General features: G+C 47.6%; 1 protein-coding gene across 7 annotated transcripts in view; it reads left to right on the plus strand.

The window, feature by feature from the left end:
- Positions 1-15,424, plus strand: part of RUBCN (rubicon autophagy regulator) — a 55,589-nt gene that overhangs the window by 7,891 nt on the left and 32,274 nt on the right. For all 7 annotated transcript variants that reach the window (XM_034781401.1, XM_034781404.1, XM_034781403.1 and 4 more), the window contains exons 2-6: positions 3,849-4,002; positions 8,660-8,743; positions 12,075-12,234; positions 13,740-13,846; positions 14,912-15,068. In XM_034781401.1, the coding sequence (XP_034637292.1) occupies positions 3,849-4,002; positions 8,660-8,743; positions 12,075-12,234; positions 13,740-13,846; positions 14,912-15,068 (662 nt within the window). The remainder of the gene's footprint in view (positions 1-3,848; positions 4,003-8,659; positions 8,744-12,074; positions 12,235-13,739; positions 13,847-14,911; positions 15,069-15,424) is intronic.

Raw genomic sequence — 15,424 nt, forward strand, 5'->3', positions numbered from 1 at the left:
CTCAGTCTCCTTTCTCCCCTCCTGCTCACTCCAAGTCACCTTCACTGTTTGTGAGAACACACCAGTTACCCTGACAGCAGGCTACAGCTGCACAAACAAACCATTTCAGGAGCAGGCTGAGCTGAGAGCAGACTGTATGAGTCTCTGCAGAAGTGCTCAGCTGTTTGCCTGGGGAGCATGGCTAGTTGTGTTTTACTTGATCACAAAATATGTATTAAACGTGACGTGATTTCTAAAGGGGAAAGACCTCTCCTGAAATGTGACCTGGGTAAAGTTCCCCTCTCTCTTTCAGTAAGTAGATGACTTTTTTTCAGAGGGCTGGGAGTCCCCTGGGAATTTTCTGGGGTTATTTCAATTCCCCATGCCCTTGGCCCAGTAGGGTTGGGCTTAGTTTTCTCTGGTGCCTATTGGTGCTCCTCTGAGCATCTGTCAGAGGGGGTGCTGGAGAGTGGCTGAGTGGAAACCCATTCAAATGGGGAAGCGCTCAATCACTTCAATGCTCCCCAGGCCTTCCTGCCAGGCTCAGCAAATGAGACTCTGAAGCAAATCTCCCACACTGCAGTCTTTACAGGAGTTAGGAGTGTTATCCTGTAGGTCCAGACCAAACTCCAATGTGGGTAGCTCAGTTCTGCCTCTCTGAATTCCCCCTGCACCTGCAGTTGGGTGTAGAATTTTTAATTTCTTATCTTAAACTGTAGTGCAGAGTTGCTGTGTGCTGTTACAGAGATGACACGTCTCACCCCAGAGGTGGCTGCGTTTTCAATGATGAGTGAAGATTCTTGCATGTCTAGCTTGTGACGTGCTCTGGGATCCTTTGGGATGAAAAGTGCTATACTGTAAAATTGTTACTAGATCAGAGAGATTTTTAATGTCTATTTCTCTTTCTTCTTTCTACCAAATAACTTCCTACCTTTCCCTTTACATCTGTTTTTGTTCAGCTGATTGGTTCATTGACACAGTGCTTTAAACAAAACAACTCCAAAACTCCCAAGGACTAATTCTGTGTTAGCAGAGAACAGTGACTCCACTGTGTTGGAATGCAGTTGTTTTACCTTTGGAGAGGATGTGCCAAGGCAGGTTTGCATAACAAGGGCATGGGGTTTACACACCTTCCCAAGGCTCTGATGTGTAGCGGACACACCTCTGCAATATGCATGTGTTGGAGACATTTATAGCACAATAATAATAACTAAAAGGGAGTTTCCTGGAATCACGAACTCTAAGATCTAAATTCAGGCTCTGGCTGTGCTTTCACTCCCACTTCCCCAATCTGACTGAGTCCTGGAAATGTCCCAGAGAGGAGCTGATCAGGTGACAGCGCTTAACGGATGCAGCTGCTAGGTTAGCACAGATCTGTGCCCAGAGGGCCTCTGCTCCTTTCCCCTGTCAGTATGCAAAGTAGGCTCACCTGGTGTGTGTCGAGACAGAAATTTCTGTGTAAATTTAGAAGAATGGATTGGTGGACTCAAGACTCGTTAAGCTTTTTACTGTCTCTAAATGAGCCAACCAGTGCGGATCCAAAGAAGGAGGCTGGCCCTGGAATCTGGTTTAGAATTCGTCTCTCTCCCCACAGTCCCAGCTGAGTTAGGCCCGGTTTTCTTTTAATGGTGTTTGGAAGCCGCGGCTAAACTGTCTGACAACTAGGCTGCTCCTAAGGCAGCTTGGCTGCCAAGGAGGATCTAGTGTAAAGTCGGGGTCTGGGAGCAAACGCTGTGTGCGCACTCAAGTTGCTGGACTTGTCTGTGTGTCGTGTAATATTTAGTAACCGTATCTTGTGCATAGGCATTCCTTTGCCAGCTCAGACTATTGGTCTGGTTAGACTAATGTCCTGCCTCTGGCACGGGCACAGATCTGAGGCGTTTGGGGAGTTGTGGAGCTCTATACGCTTTAAGGGTGGGCTAGAATGCCGTCCTGCCTCCCAAACGCCATCAGCTTGCACCCTGAAACATGAAATACTACCAGTAGGAAACCTTGAAGCTCTGAGTGCATTAACATGCACGCTACGTGCTGTGTTTCTGAGTGCATTAACATGCACGCTACGTGCTGTGTTCGCTTGTTATTTTGCATGTCTTTGAGAAGCAACTGGTCCTGCCCTTAATTCTTGATGAATTACTGTACTGTCACTGAGTTAATGTGCTGTTCCTTTCCTTATCAAATGCCCTTGGCAAAATGAATAGGCCCTCTCAGCAATTTAAACTGGCAATAACCAACTACAAATTGTGGGGTTGTCAGAGAAGGCCTGGAAGAGAGCTGAGTGCTTCTCTCATCTGCTGATTCACTGTAAACATAACCAGTATTGAGATAATAATGTAATAGTTCCAACAAAGACACTATTTGTGGCCGAGAAAAAAATATTTTCAAAGGTTCAAATATCAGTATTATTTTACATTTTAAAAACAGGTGTCCATATCTATGCTGCAAATACTGCCTTACATTAAAAATGGAAGCATTTTAGAAATCTAATTTATTTTTTATTATTTGTCCATCTTTCCCCTTTTTACATTTTAATCAGCTTGGGCAGTGAGAATAGATAATCACTTCATGGCTAGTTTCTGGTCAGTTTCACTTTTAGAGTCTCATACTAACACTGTGCTGTAATGCGTCAGTTACAAACACTGCAGGGATGTTTGTTGGGGTTTCTAAAATGTCTGTGGCAGCATTTCTGCTGGTGTATCGTTCTATGAAAGATTGCTTTTACAGAATATAATTTGAGGGCTAAATGTGAATTGATTGAGCCTTTGGGACTAGTCTTTTTATTTAGTTTTTTATGCATTAAGCAAATATTCCTCAATAGTTATCTCTTGTTTACTTAGGGATTTATATTTCTCGGGCAGTGTTGTCTAGTGGGTAATGCTGGGGGTCTAGGTGTCAAGCCACCTGGGTTCCACTCCCGAATTTACTGCTGACTTCCTGCATGACCATGGCCAACTTCTGTTACCTCCCCGTCCCCACTTCCTCATCTGTAAAATGGGGGTATGATGATTTCCTGCCTTCCATGGGATGATGAGGTGCTCAGTGTTTGTGAGAAGGGAAGTAGTAAGTTACCCAGGATGTGTGGCTTACATTGACCTGGACTGGAACAGAATTTCTTTAAAAAGTTTAAAAAAAAAAAAAAAAAAAAAAAAATCTCGACTTGGACTCAATACAGAACTTAGGGACTGTGAGAGCTGCTCTTGATATTGTCCTTACAGTAGGGCTGGACTTAGCCTACCAATCTTCTATTTAACTGTATAATTATGATGTTTGTCACCTGATCCTGGAGTTGGATTAAGAAATGACCATAACACTTGCATATCCTTTGAATGATCAGCAGATACCATCTTGAACTCCTCTCTCATGGTGTTTCTGTGAAGAAGAGACAGTGTCTCCCCCCTGGAAGTGCTCAAGCACTAGATTGCGTTGAGGGTTGCACGCAGGGCTGAGATCTGTATATAGCATCAGTATTTAAGGGAGGGAGCATGCTAACATGACCCAGCGCAGATGGAATCTGAGTCAGGTTTGGCATCCATCTTTCTTATGCAGTGCTCTGTTGTATTGATCCCCTCCAAGCCTGCAGTGTCTTGCACTCGGTAGCCTGTGCTGGCATACTCATGAGTGGAACAGTCAATACACTAGCTAGAGTCTAGTGAACTTAAAACCCTCGGGCAGGAGGCCTACAGCCCAGCAGTGTGTGTACAGATGCCCATGCCGTGCTGGCTTCTAGATCTCCAACCCAAAGGTTTTAACTTCACCAAGGCCCACTTGGGCAGCATTTAATTCTGTTGTCAGGCCACTAAACTTTTGATCACTGTATGGTTGATCGATTTGAGGGGAACTAACTGGCATGGTGTGTTCTTTTGCATGTGCAGAAAGGAGCATTGGAAACTGCTGGGCAATTTGAAGACCACCGTCGAGGGATTAGTGTCCAGCAACAACCCGAACGTCTGGTCTAAGTATGGCGGCTTGGAGCGGCTGTGCAGGGATATGCACGGCATCCTCTATCACGGGCTCATCCACGATAAGGTAGGGTTTGGCATGTGGGGCAATCTGGCATTTATCACCATGTTGCTGTTCTAACAGGTGGCGCTTTGGTTACCGAGAGAATCCTTTGGTGCATGACTTCTGGAAACCACGAGTGAGCTGATCTGTAGTGAGCCTTATTTGCATTGAAGCAGCAGGCTGATGGTTTTATTAGCATCCAGTTTGCTGGGGCTAAAGCTCTAATGGGGAGATTGTTTTCTGCAGCAGGACGGGAAGTCAGGACTCCTGGGTTTTTATCCCCAGCTCTGCCACTGATTTGCTGTTTGACCTTGGGCAAGTAATTTCTTCTCTTTGGGCCTCAGATTTCCCATGATGATCCTGCCCTACTCAGAAGGGGATAGGGAGGGTTAATATTTGTACAATGCAGTGAAATCCTCGCATGTGGGTAAATTGTCAGTATGAACATAGGCAGCCATCAACCCAGGGAATGGTCTTGCCTCAGGCTTCATCACACTAGGGAAAACTCCTGCAGCTATTGGATTTGAGTGCCAGTCCGCTTGCCTGTCACTTCACCTCTCCTATCATTTCGTGCCACATTTTGCTAAGCATTGGTGATCTCTGCTGTGAGAAGCTGCCTGGCCCCACCCACCCATTTGTTTCTGCCTGTTGGATCCCCCAGCAATGACCATGCTGAATTTGTAATGAGGCAGTCTGCTAACATGGAGCTGAAATGTGGGGTCTTGGGCAGGGTTGCGGCTTCTTAGCCTGGTCTGAGAGGAGAAGCCCTATTCCTTAACGGTCTTGATTATGAGATAATAAATCAGTCTGACTCCTGCATCCATGCTTCACACAAACCTGATTTCTCTTGTTTTGCACTCACTGCTTCCTGGCTGCTGTTGCTTATATCAGTGGTCCTGGGGGACTGTGAGCAGGTTGCAGGGGGTTCTCCAAGCAGGGCCAGCAGAAAGCCAAAGCCCCACTGCATGGTGCTGAAACCTGGGGCCCTGAGCCCTGCCAGTGAGGCCGAAGCCTGAGCAACTTAGCTTCCCGGGGGGGGGGCTGTGGCATGGGGCCCCAAGCAATTGCCCTGCTTGTTACCCCCTAACGCCAGCCCTGGCTTTTATATGGAGAAAACCAGTAGTTTTGGCACAGGTGGGCCATGGAGTTTTTATAGCCTGTTGGAGTGGGCCTCAGAGAGAAAAAGATTGAGAACCCCTGGCTTTTATGGATCCATTCCCTTTAGCACTGCTGCCCTAAAGCCAGCCTCTTCTCTCCCTCCTTGCCCCTGCCCCAAAGAAGATTCTTTGCATTCAGACAGAGCCCTGAGACTGGCTCCCCCTCTGTTTATCATTTCCACCCTCCGGTAGTTTCTACTTGAAAATTTGCCCCCTATTGGCACAGGTGCAAATGAACTTGGGTGGATTATCAGCAAGCCTAGAAATAACCTACTGGCTCTTGGTTTGTGCTAGATGCACAGTACTTGTCTTAAGGAAACACACTTCAGATAGATCATGTTATTCATTGATTACCCAGTTGGAATAACTGAACGCTTTCAATGCATAGGAGGTTGTTCATGCCCAAGGGTCTGTGAGCAGTTTAGATGTTAGATCTACTTAGCAGGAGAAAGTGCCCCCCCCCTTTTTTTTTTTTGCTGCTTTTATTATTTGCCAAGAAGGTTCTTTTCCCATTTGTTTTTTGTTATTAGAAGTATCAGGTCTTGACTTTCCAGCTGGAGAGCTCCTTGGAGAACTAGTGGGATTGTGGCATCACAAGAGACTGAATGGATAGTAGCTGGGGAGGGGGTGTTGAATCTGACTCTCTAACACATTGTTTTCTGTTCACACTTGTTTCATTCAGACTCCTGACACACAAGGGGAGAAGAGCTTTCTAGGAATGATTCAACAGTGACCCCACATACTGGCTTCCAACTGAAAAGAAATTATATCTACACGCATCCACACTTGAGAACTAGGGTGGGAGTTGTCTCAGCCCTGAGGGATATATATTTTTATTGTATATAAAATAAAAATTCTGTCTCCAGGGCTGAAAACTCTCACCCTAATGCTCTAGTTCTTCCCCCCCCCCCCCCCCCCAAAAAAAAAAAGAATAAAACCCCAGGGAAGAAAACAATTGATGTTTTTGATATTAATAGGCACAGGGAAAATGTTACTGTTGGGGGAGGGGGAAATACTGAGGCCACTTTTGTGCCTTATAAAGCAGTAGCACATGGCATGAACAAAAAAATATTCCCTTTGTCGTTGATCTTTAACAAGAAGCATAACTAATAAGATGGGATAGGCTCTCTGAAGAAAGCTGAGACAGACCTCAACTGAGAGCAAACGAAATACGCCATCCTAGCAGCATGCTGCATTAAATTTCAAGCCTGCTTCCTAGCTGCTTAGCAGTGCAGGAGAGGCCGTTGGTGACTTGCAGTGTTAGAAGACACAAAATCTCTGCTGCTTTGTTTGCCAGGATGTTTTTGTGTTGGCCTCTGCCCCTCCCTGAAGTTAGACTCCTTTTGCACTGCTGTCTGATCAGAAAGTTCTTCCCAGTTTGTGCTGCTGTTAAGAAAGAGAATACTGATAACAGTGACTTATGCAATGTTGAACTCAGCAAAAATTTCAAGAGAACAAGTGAAGAGAGGCAAGCGTGCAACTCAACCCGGCAAACGCCATTCAAATGTCCCTGTTCCCAGATCTGCTTTACCTTCAAAGCAGCTGGAATCTGGGGAACATTTCCCGCTGCCTCTGAGCAACCAAGCCCAGTAGCTCTGCTAGGTTGGGACTTTACGAGAGTGTTGTACTCACGAGCCTGTGGGGAGTGATTCTGATTCAGTTGCACAATTGTGGTCCCAGGGCTGGTGTGGGGGAGTCAAGTTCCACTTTAGTCCAGAGGAGTCAACATCCTCATTTCCCTCCTTCCTGTCACGAAAGCTCACCATTTAAATTAACCATGGTCGTGTTGCAAGAGGATGGGACGCTGTCCCTTTAAGACACAGGTCTCAGCCTTAACAGTAGCCCCTCCCCTGGGTTGCGCAGTAGAGCACAGAAGCATGAAGCAGGTGGTGATGGTGGTCATTAAGTAACCAGGCAGAGGTAAGGGGGAGAAAGGTCTGATTTTACGCGTGAATCCTCTCTGCCCCATGCACTCTGACACCCTGAATCTGAGAGGTATCTGGGGCTGGAGTGGAGAGAAGGATTTATTTGGCACATTCCCCACACTGCCTCACCTTTCTCATGCTGCAGCCTCAAACCCGCGCTGCTTTCCCAATGGGCAGAACGGTGATCCGCTCTCCATTGCTTTGGTGCAGTGTCACCTTGGTGCTGCATGGGGCCAACAAGGTAACATGGGTTACTGTGATGAGCCCGCTTGGCCGGGCAAAACTTCCTGTCTCCCGCTTTGCCAGACTCTGCACGGCTCTGTCCTCCCAGCTTGGATTGCGCTTTGTTTCGCTTTCACTGTGCTAAGGGTCAGATATGCCCAGGCTCCCAGCTGAACCTGCAAATAGGTGGGATCTGTGCAGGGTCTTGCGTTCACCTCTTCACTGCCAGTCCTCTCCTCCAACTGCTTTCCTCCTGCAAGCTTCTGCCCCTTGAAAATCGGTGCACAGCTGGGCTGTTCCTTTTCTGTCTGGCAGGGCAGGAGGTGCATCCGGCAGGGCGTTTGGCACCTGGGTTTTGAGCAGCCGTGCAGGTGCTAATTGCCAGCCTCCTCCTTTTGTTGGGCCCCATGGCAGTGAATTAATGAATAACCCTCTCCCCTTCACACCAGGCCGCCATGCAATTGCTATGCTTTGGCTTTTTTCCTGTCCATATTCTTCCTCTCTTTTTACGGCCTCTTGCTCTTTCGCTTTCTCTTTTCCTTTTTTTTCTTTTCTTTTCTCGTTTTGTTGCTCCCTGTGCCTGTTTGCAAAAAGGCTTCTGGCTGCTGAGTGCCAGGGGACGTCCACTGATGGTTCTTCAGGGGCCCCGTTGGGCTGTGTTGCAAGGTGAGACACAGAGAGTACCAGTGCGCTGCTCCTGCAGCCTGCGAATTGCTCCTGTGGCCGGCTGTGTGAGGAATGGTTAGTTGCAAGAGCAGGCAGAGGGAGGTGTAGTTCAGTAAGCTGCTCACCACTTCCCCCCAGAGCAGCATGTTTGCAGTGGGGCCTGAGAGCTGGCTCTAGGGTCATGCAGATCCCGGGCCCCACTGCTCATCTCCTGCCCTGTGTCTCCCAGAGCAGATTATTGCACCCCAGGGGTGGGAAATGCTAAGTTACTCCGCAGTTGTTCAGTGGAATGTGCTGGCACTGAAAGCACTGGGTGTCCTACTGGCATGGTTGACTCATTCACATCCTGCATGTGTTAGGAAAGGGTTAATGAGTTTATGCTCCCCACATACCTGTGAGGCAGGGCAGTGTATTATCCCCATGTTACAGATGGGGAACGGAGGCACAGAGAGACTTGCAAGGTCACGCAAGGAAGTCTGTGACAGAGTTGGGAATTGAATCCAGGTCTCCTAATGCCCTAACCACTGGGCCACCCTTCTTCTCTCTCCCCGTATCAACGCCTGCGAGTGACTCATTGTGCTGTCAGCTGAGCGGTGCGGCAACCTCACGAGAGGCTGCCGAAGGTTGCATTAACTGCGCGGGTCGCTCAGCACCTGTCAGCGTTGTGGCGGGGTTTATCAGGTGGAGTCTAACTGTGTGTTTTCCGGGCAGGTGTACTGCAGGCAGAAGGATTACTGGCAGTTTGTGAAAGACATCCGCCGGCTGAGCCCGCATTCTGCTCATCACGTGGAGAAAGTGAGTTCTGGCGGGGTTGGGATTGGAGGACGGAGCTGGCTTGGAGATCTCAAGGCTGCTGCTTTCCCTGGCCAGCAAAGCACGGCTAGGGTGCACAGTTTGGTTCTCACGATTAACTGAGTGACTGAAGCGTTAGGCTGCAGCTTGCTTGCCATGGAGCAGCTGAGACACCCTGGCAGGGGAGTTCATAGAATATCAGGGTTGGAAGGGACCTCAAGAGGTCATCTAGTCCCCTGCTCAAAGCAGGATCAACCCCAACTAAATCATCCCAGCCAGGGCTTTGTCAAGCCTGACCTTAAAAACCTCCAAGGAAGGAGATTCCACCAGCTTCCTAGGTAACCCATTCCAGACTCCAGTGCTTCACCACCCTCCTAGTGAAAAAGTTTTTCTTAATATCCAACCTAAACCTCCCCCACTGCAACTTGAGACTATTACTCCTTGTTCTGTCATCTGCTACCACTGAGAACAGTCTAGCTCCATCCTCTTTGGAACCCCCCTTCAGGTAGTTGAAAGCAGCTATCAAATCCCCCCTCATTCTTCTCTTCTGCAGACTAAACAATCCCAGTTCCCTCAGTCTCTCCTCATAAGTCATGTGCTCCAGCCCCCTAATCATTTTTGTTGCCCTCCACTGGACTCTTTCCAATTTTTCCACATCCTTCTTGTAGTGTGGGGCCCAAAACTGGACACAGTACTCCAGATGAGGCCTCACCAATGTCTAATAGAGGGGAATGATCACGTCCCTCGATCTGCTGGCAATGCCCCTACTTATACAGCCCCAAATGCCGTTCGCTTCCTTGGAGTGATCCTCTTGTCTTGCTTTGACAGATTGAGGGAGGAGACATTTTGTTATAATCCCTCTATCATGTTTAATTTGTGAGTGAATTCAGTGCCCCTTAAACTAAGGGGGATGATCAGAAGTATGCAGCCTCGTATTCTGTACAAGCTGCATCCCAGAAGGCTTGGCAGTGTTCGATCCAAGACCATGGCTGACATGTGGTCTATGAGAAACAGGTGTTTGGTCTCTCATTCTTCAGGGTCGTTTGCAACTCCTTCACTAGTTGCCCCTGCTTTGTCCTAAACTCTTCATACAAAACCTAAAACAGTGTCACGTACTTTGAGGTCACAAATATGGCCGGGCTAATCTGCATAGCTCTTGATAGACAAAAGACCATGTCCTTTCTCCAAAGAGCATGCGGCCTCAGCTGGGACCAAACGTGCTGAGAGATAGGGATAAGCACTGGGGGAAGGGGCTACAGCAATCGGACCATACCACTGTTCAGATCAGGGACACTTCATCATTTCTGATGATGCTGTTGCTAAGTGGCAAGACTAGGCCTTGGAACAGGCCAAGAACGGGGCATAAACTCTGGCCAGTCAAGTGTAAAAGTATAATGAGGCCGGCCAAAAAAAGAATTTGAAGAGCAACTAGCCAGAGACCCAAAAACTAACAGCAAAATTTTGTAAGTACATCAGAAGCGGGAAGCCTGCTAAACAATCAGTGAGGCCACAGGAGAGTAGAGATGCTAACGGTGGACTCAAGGAAGACAAGGCCATTGCAAAGAAACTAAGTGAATTATATGCATCAGTCTTCACTGCAGAGGATGTGAGGGAGGTTCCCACACCCGAGCCATTCTTTTTAGGTAACAGATCTGAGGAACTGTCAATAGAGGAAGTTTTGGAACAAATAGTAAGTCACCAGGACCAGATGGAATCTCCCAAGAGTTCTGAAGGAACTCAAATATGAAATTGCAGAACTACTGACTGCGGTGTGTAACCCAGCATTTAAATCAGCTTTTGTACCAGATGACTAGAGGATAACTAATGTGGCGCCAATTTTTAAAAAAGGCTCCAGAGGTGATCCCGGCTATTACAGCTTAACTTCAGCACCAGGGAAATTGGTTGAAACTAAGAACAGAATAATCAGAAATATAGATGAACATGATTTGTTGGGGGAAGTGTCAACACGGGTTTTGTAAAGTTAAATTATGTCTCACCAATCTAATAGACTTCTTTGTGGGGGTCAACAAACATATGGGCATGGATGATGCAATGGGTGTAGTGTACTTAGACTTTCAGAAAGCCTTTGACAAGCTTTTTAGCAAAGTAAGCAGTCATGGGAGAAGAGAGAAGGATCTCTCATGGATCAGTAACTGGTAAAAGATCGGAAATGAAGGGTAGGAATAAATGGTCAGTTTTCAGAATGGAGAGGGGTAAATAGTGGTGTCCCCCAGGGGTCAGTACTGGGACCAGTCCTATTCAACATATTCATCAATGATCTGGAAAAAGGGGTAAACAGTGAGGTGGCAAAATTTGCAGATGATACAAAATTACTCAAGTTAATTACATTCAAAGCAGACTGCAAAGAGTGAAAGGGATCTCACAAAACAGGGTGACTGGGCAACAAAATGGCAGAGGAAATTCAGTTTGAAAAATGCAAAGTAATGCACATTGGAAAACATAATCACAACTATACATATATACAATTTTTTTTTTAATTAATTAATGGAGATATCCCATCTCCTAGAACTGGAAGGGACCTTGAAAGGTCATTGAGTCCAGCCCCCTGCCTTCACTAGCAGGACCAAGTACTGATTTTGCCCCAGATCCCCAAGTGGCCCCCTCAAGGATTGAACTCACAACCCTGGGTTTAGCAGGCCAACGTTCAAACCACTGAGCTATCCCTCCCCCCAATGATGGGGTCTAAATGAGATTTTACCACTCAACAAAGGGATCTTGGAGTTCTCTGAAACATCCACTCCCAGTCGCTATTCAAGCCCAAATTAATGGTATCTAGTTTGAATGTTCAAAAACTAGTAGGAGAACTCTTCAACCTCTCTGGTCACTCAGTAACAGACTTAAAGGTGGCAATTTTGCAACAGAAAAGCTTCAAAAACAGACTCCAAGGAGAAACTGCTGAACTTGAATTAATATGCAAACTAGATACCATTAATCTGGGCTTGAACAGAGACTGGGAGTAGCTGGGTCATTACACAAATTGAATCTATTTCCCCACGTTAAGAATCTTGACACCTTCTTGTCAACTGTCTGAAATGGGCCATCTTGATGATCACAGCAAAAGGTTTTTTTTCTCCTGCTGATAGCTCATCTTAATGAATTAACCTCTTTGAGCTGGTATGGCAACTTCCATCTTTTCATGTTCTCTGTATGTATCTGTCTTCTTGCTATATTTTCCATTCTGTGCATCTGATGAATTGGGCTGTAGTCCACGAAAGCTTATGCTCAAATAAATTTGTTAGTCTCTAAGGTGCCACAAGTACTCCTGTTCTTTTCACTAGTCTCTCTCTGACTTGTGTGTGGTGTCTATTTCCAGTTCATCAGCCTGCACGAGAATGGCCAGCCAAGCGCAGATGGTGTAGGTGATCAAGCCATAGCAGAGCTGTGGCTACAGCACAGTCTGCAGTTCCACTGCCTCTCCGCACAGCTGAAGCCGCTGCTTGAGAACAGACAGTACATCAGGAAATTCTACTCAGGTAAACAGCACCGTGGAGACAATCTCCTTCCCCCCTGAGAATATCTAGGCATGCCCTTCTCTCCAGCCATGTGAGAGCTTTGGTAGCACATAGAATGCTGGGATGGGGGAGGGTAGGAAATTCTGTAGCCCAGAGAATGCCAGGGTGTGGGGGATTCCATAACGTGTAATGTGGGCGGGGTGGGGAATTAGGATTCCTTATAGCACTGCTAGGGATCAGTCCAATTCCTTGCAGTCTAGGAGCCTGTTTCTGGCAATGTCCAATGCCAGGTACGGCCTCTAAGCAGGTGGGGGCAGCAGAGATACAAGGTCTGGTTTTGTTCCTGAGACACCCTGTGTCTGTCTAGGTTGAAATTAGAGCTGGCTGGGAAGTATTTGATGGAAAGCTTTTGTGTTGGAAAATACCGCTTCATCAGAATCAAAACTCTTCACGGGAAAGGGTCAGTTTCAGTGAATTGCCCATTTTGAGCATTGTTTGCAAAAGAGTGTCAGAATTGTCAGGTAGCCGTGTTAGTCTGTATCACCAAAAACAACCAGGAGTCCTTGTGGCACCTTGGAAACTAACACATTTATTTGGGCATAAGTTTTTGTGGGCTAGAACCCATTTTGACATTTTTTGGCTCAAAATGACTTGTTTCGAATTTTGTTATGGGGGGGGGTGTCTGTGAGAGAGAAGTAAAATAAAGGTAGAAAATGGAACATTTTGACCTGATCCAATTTTTTTTTCAGATTTTTGGTTTGCAAAAATTGGAGACTTTGACTTTTCCTCCCAATTCGAGAGGTGAAAATGGTTTTAAATGATAAATTCTGGCAGGACAGGAAAACTGTTTCCCACCAGCTCTAATTCAAACAAAGGAACCAAAAGGCTTTGGGATAACAGCAGCATCAAACAGGATTATCCCAGCTCAGGATTGGCCACTGGGTCTGGAGCGCTGCCTTGTCCAGGGACTCTGACCCTGAGCCCTGGGTACCAGCTTAGGGCCTGTTCCAATGCCCACTGAAGTCACTGGCACCTTTCCAATGGATATCAGTGGGCTTTGTGTCTGCCCCTGGCCCTTTTTCCATGGACTTCAGCTGGCTTTGTATCCAGCTTACCCAATTTCCCAGGTACTCTCTGAGAACCTGACTGGCCCGGCAATACCCAGCCCTGGTTACTTCTTGTACAGCCATGTGAGAAAACCCCTTGCCTGTTGCCTAGGACAGCTGTTGCCATGGGGCGGTGGTGTCTTTCTTCCTGATCCCATATGATCATGCCCAGATGATTGCTGCCATGCTAGCTAGGATAAGATGACAGAGAGGCTGTTCTGCAATTGTTCTGTCTGGTGCAAAAGAGCTGGCCAAGGCTCTGGCTCAGGGAGGGACCGGGAGGTTGTCTCCAGTGTCACGTAGTAAATAATTGCACAGTCCCCTTTGCATCACACCACAAATCCCTGTCTGCCGAGGGCAGCAGTGGGGTATCATGGATTTCACCAGCGTGACCAACCTTCAGCTGCTGCTTGCTTCCAGACGCTGCCTTCCTGCTCAGTGATGCCCACGTGACAGCCATGTTACAGTGCCTGGAGGCTGTGGAGCAGAACAACCCCAGACTTCTGGCTCAGATTGACACGTCCATGGTGAGAAGGGCCCCTGCTTTGTCTCCATCTCTCCCTGCTGAGCTGTGATTCCCTCGCACAGTGTCTCATGCAGAGAGCACACAGCCTCTTGGAGAAGGTTTTTACTCCTTGGCTGGGTTCCTCGCAGAAGGGGCTAGAAGAGAGATGGGAAACAGCTGATTAGAAGCTGGCTTCTCTGCCAGTGATGCCTGTGCAGTGGGCATGGGGGTGCCTTTGTTTAATCAAGTTGGACATTCAGGGCTCGCGCTGGGTCACGTCCTGTTTTGATTGGCTTCCAAGATCCACATATTTTAGTGGCGGGTGGTAGGAACCAGTCATTCCTCTGAAAATATCCTCGAAGTTCTAGATGTGTGGGTTTCCTAGGAATTACAGGTGGGATGTGATGTGTGTTACCCATTCACATCTTGGCATAGTAACAGGAACCAGGACTGCCGCTGGGAGGACACAGATGTACTGGTGTGTACAGCCTGTTGGGGAGAGGGTGGGCTCAGGGCCCAGGAGAGCTGGGTTTTATTTGAGCTTCTGCTGCCACTGACTTCCTTTATGGCCTTGTGCTGGTCACTTCACCCCTTTGCTAGTTTCCCTGTCTGTACAGCAGGGTGAACAGTGCCTCCCCCTCCCACCCCACCTCGTTCTCTGCAAAGAGCTTTGAGGTCTCCAGATGAGAAGCCCTGGTGACTGTTTATTAAATTGTGGCTGTGTCCTCTCCACTGGATGGCACAGCAGGGTTGATGACTGTGTGTGTGTCAGGTCCCTCCGCTGGCCCTGGATTATCACACTGAGAGCCTGGTAGTTTCCACATGGGAACCTGCTGCTTAACTGAGAACAATGGGCTGGTTCCCTTTTTTACTATGGCTTTTTCACCCTCTAGTAGAGAGCTGGCAGCATCCCACCTGACACCAGAGCTGCAGCTGTCCTCCCTGGTTAGTAACAGGCACTCACGCTGGGCACTGCTCGTTGATTCCTCTTTGACTCGACAGTTGCTGCTTTCAGGGCTCTGTGTCCGCTTCCCTTTGTTGCTTAACACTGGAGCGCTGGTTTATTAACAGTGCTGCATCTGTTCAGTTTCTCAGAAGGAGTGAGGCCCCATTGCCTGTGACGAAGAGTCAAAGCCTGACGGCCCTCCCTGGTTCTGTATGTATCCCTCCTATGGACTATACACAGCACAGGTACTTCGGATCCTTCTCCAGTCTGCATCAACCAGCCTCCAACAGCATGTCAGGTAACAGGAGTGGGGGTTGTGTGTTCTGGCTTGCACGTGGGATGCTCAGAATGCGACCCACTCTCTTTCATACAGGGTCTGTTTGCCGAGTGCATAGTGCAGGATAGCTCTTTTCTCAAAAGTCAGGCCCTGCAGTCCTGCAATAACATGCGCGTGTCGCTCAGGCTTCCTGAGCAACCCTACTGCAAGCTCCTGCAGCCTTTGTTGGTTATGGGATTGACTAATATTGATAACCCCTTTTCAACTCTAGTGTTAGACAAAAGTCGGAGCTCCAGGGCTCCGCCAGTATTTAAAACATTAGGGCTAACACCACCAGGTGGGCTAGCATCATTGTTGGAGATCTGAGGCGCATGGAG

The sequence above is a fragment of the Trachemys scripta genome, chromosome 9 (assembly GCF_013100865.1).
Source record: "Trachemys scripta elegans isolate TJP31775 chromosome 9, CAS_Tse_1.0, whole genome shotgun sequence".
In the NCBI taxonomy this organism is placed as follows: domain Eukaryota; kingdom Metazoa; phylum Chordata; order Testudines; family Emydidae; genus Trachemys; species Trachemys scripta.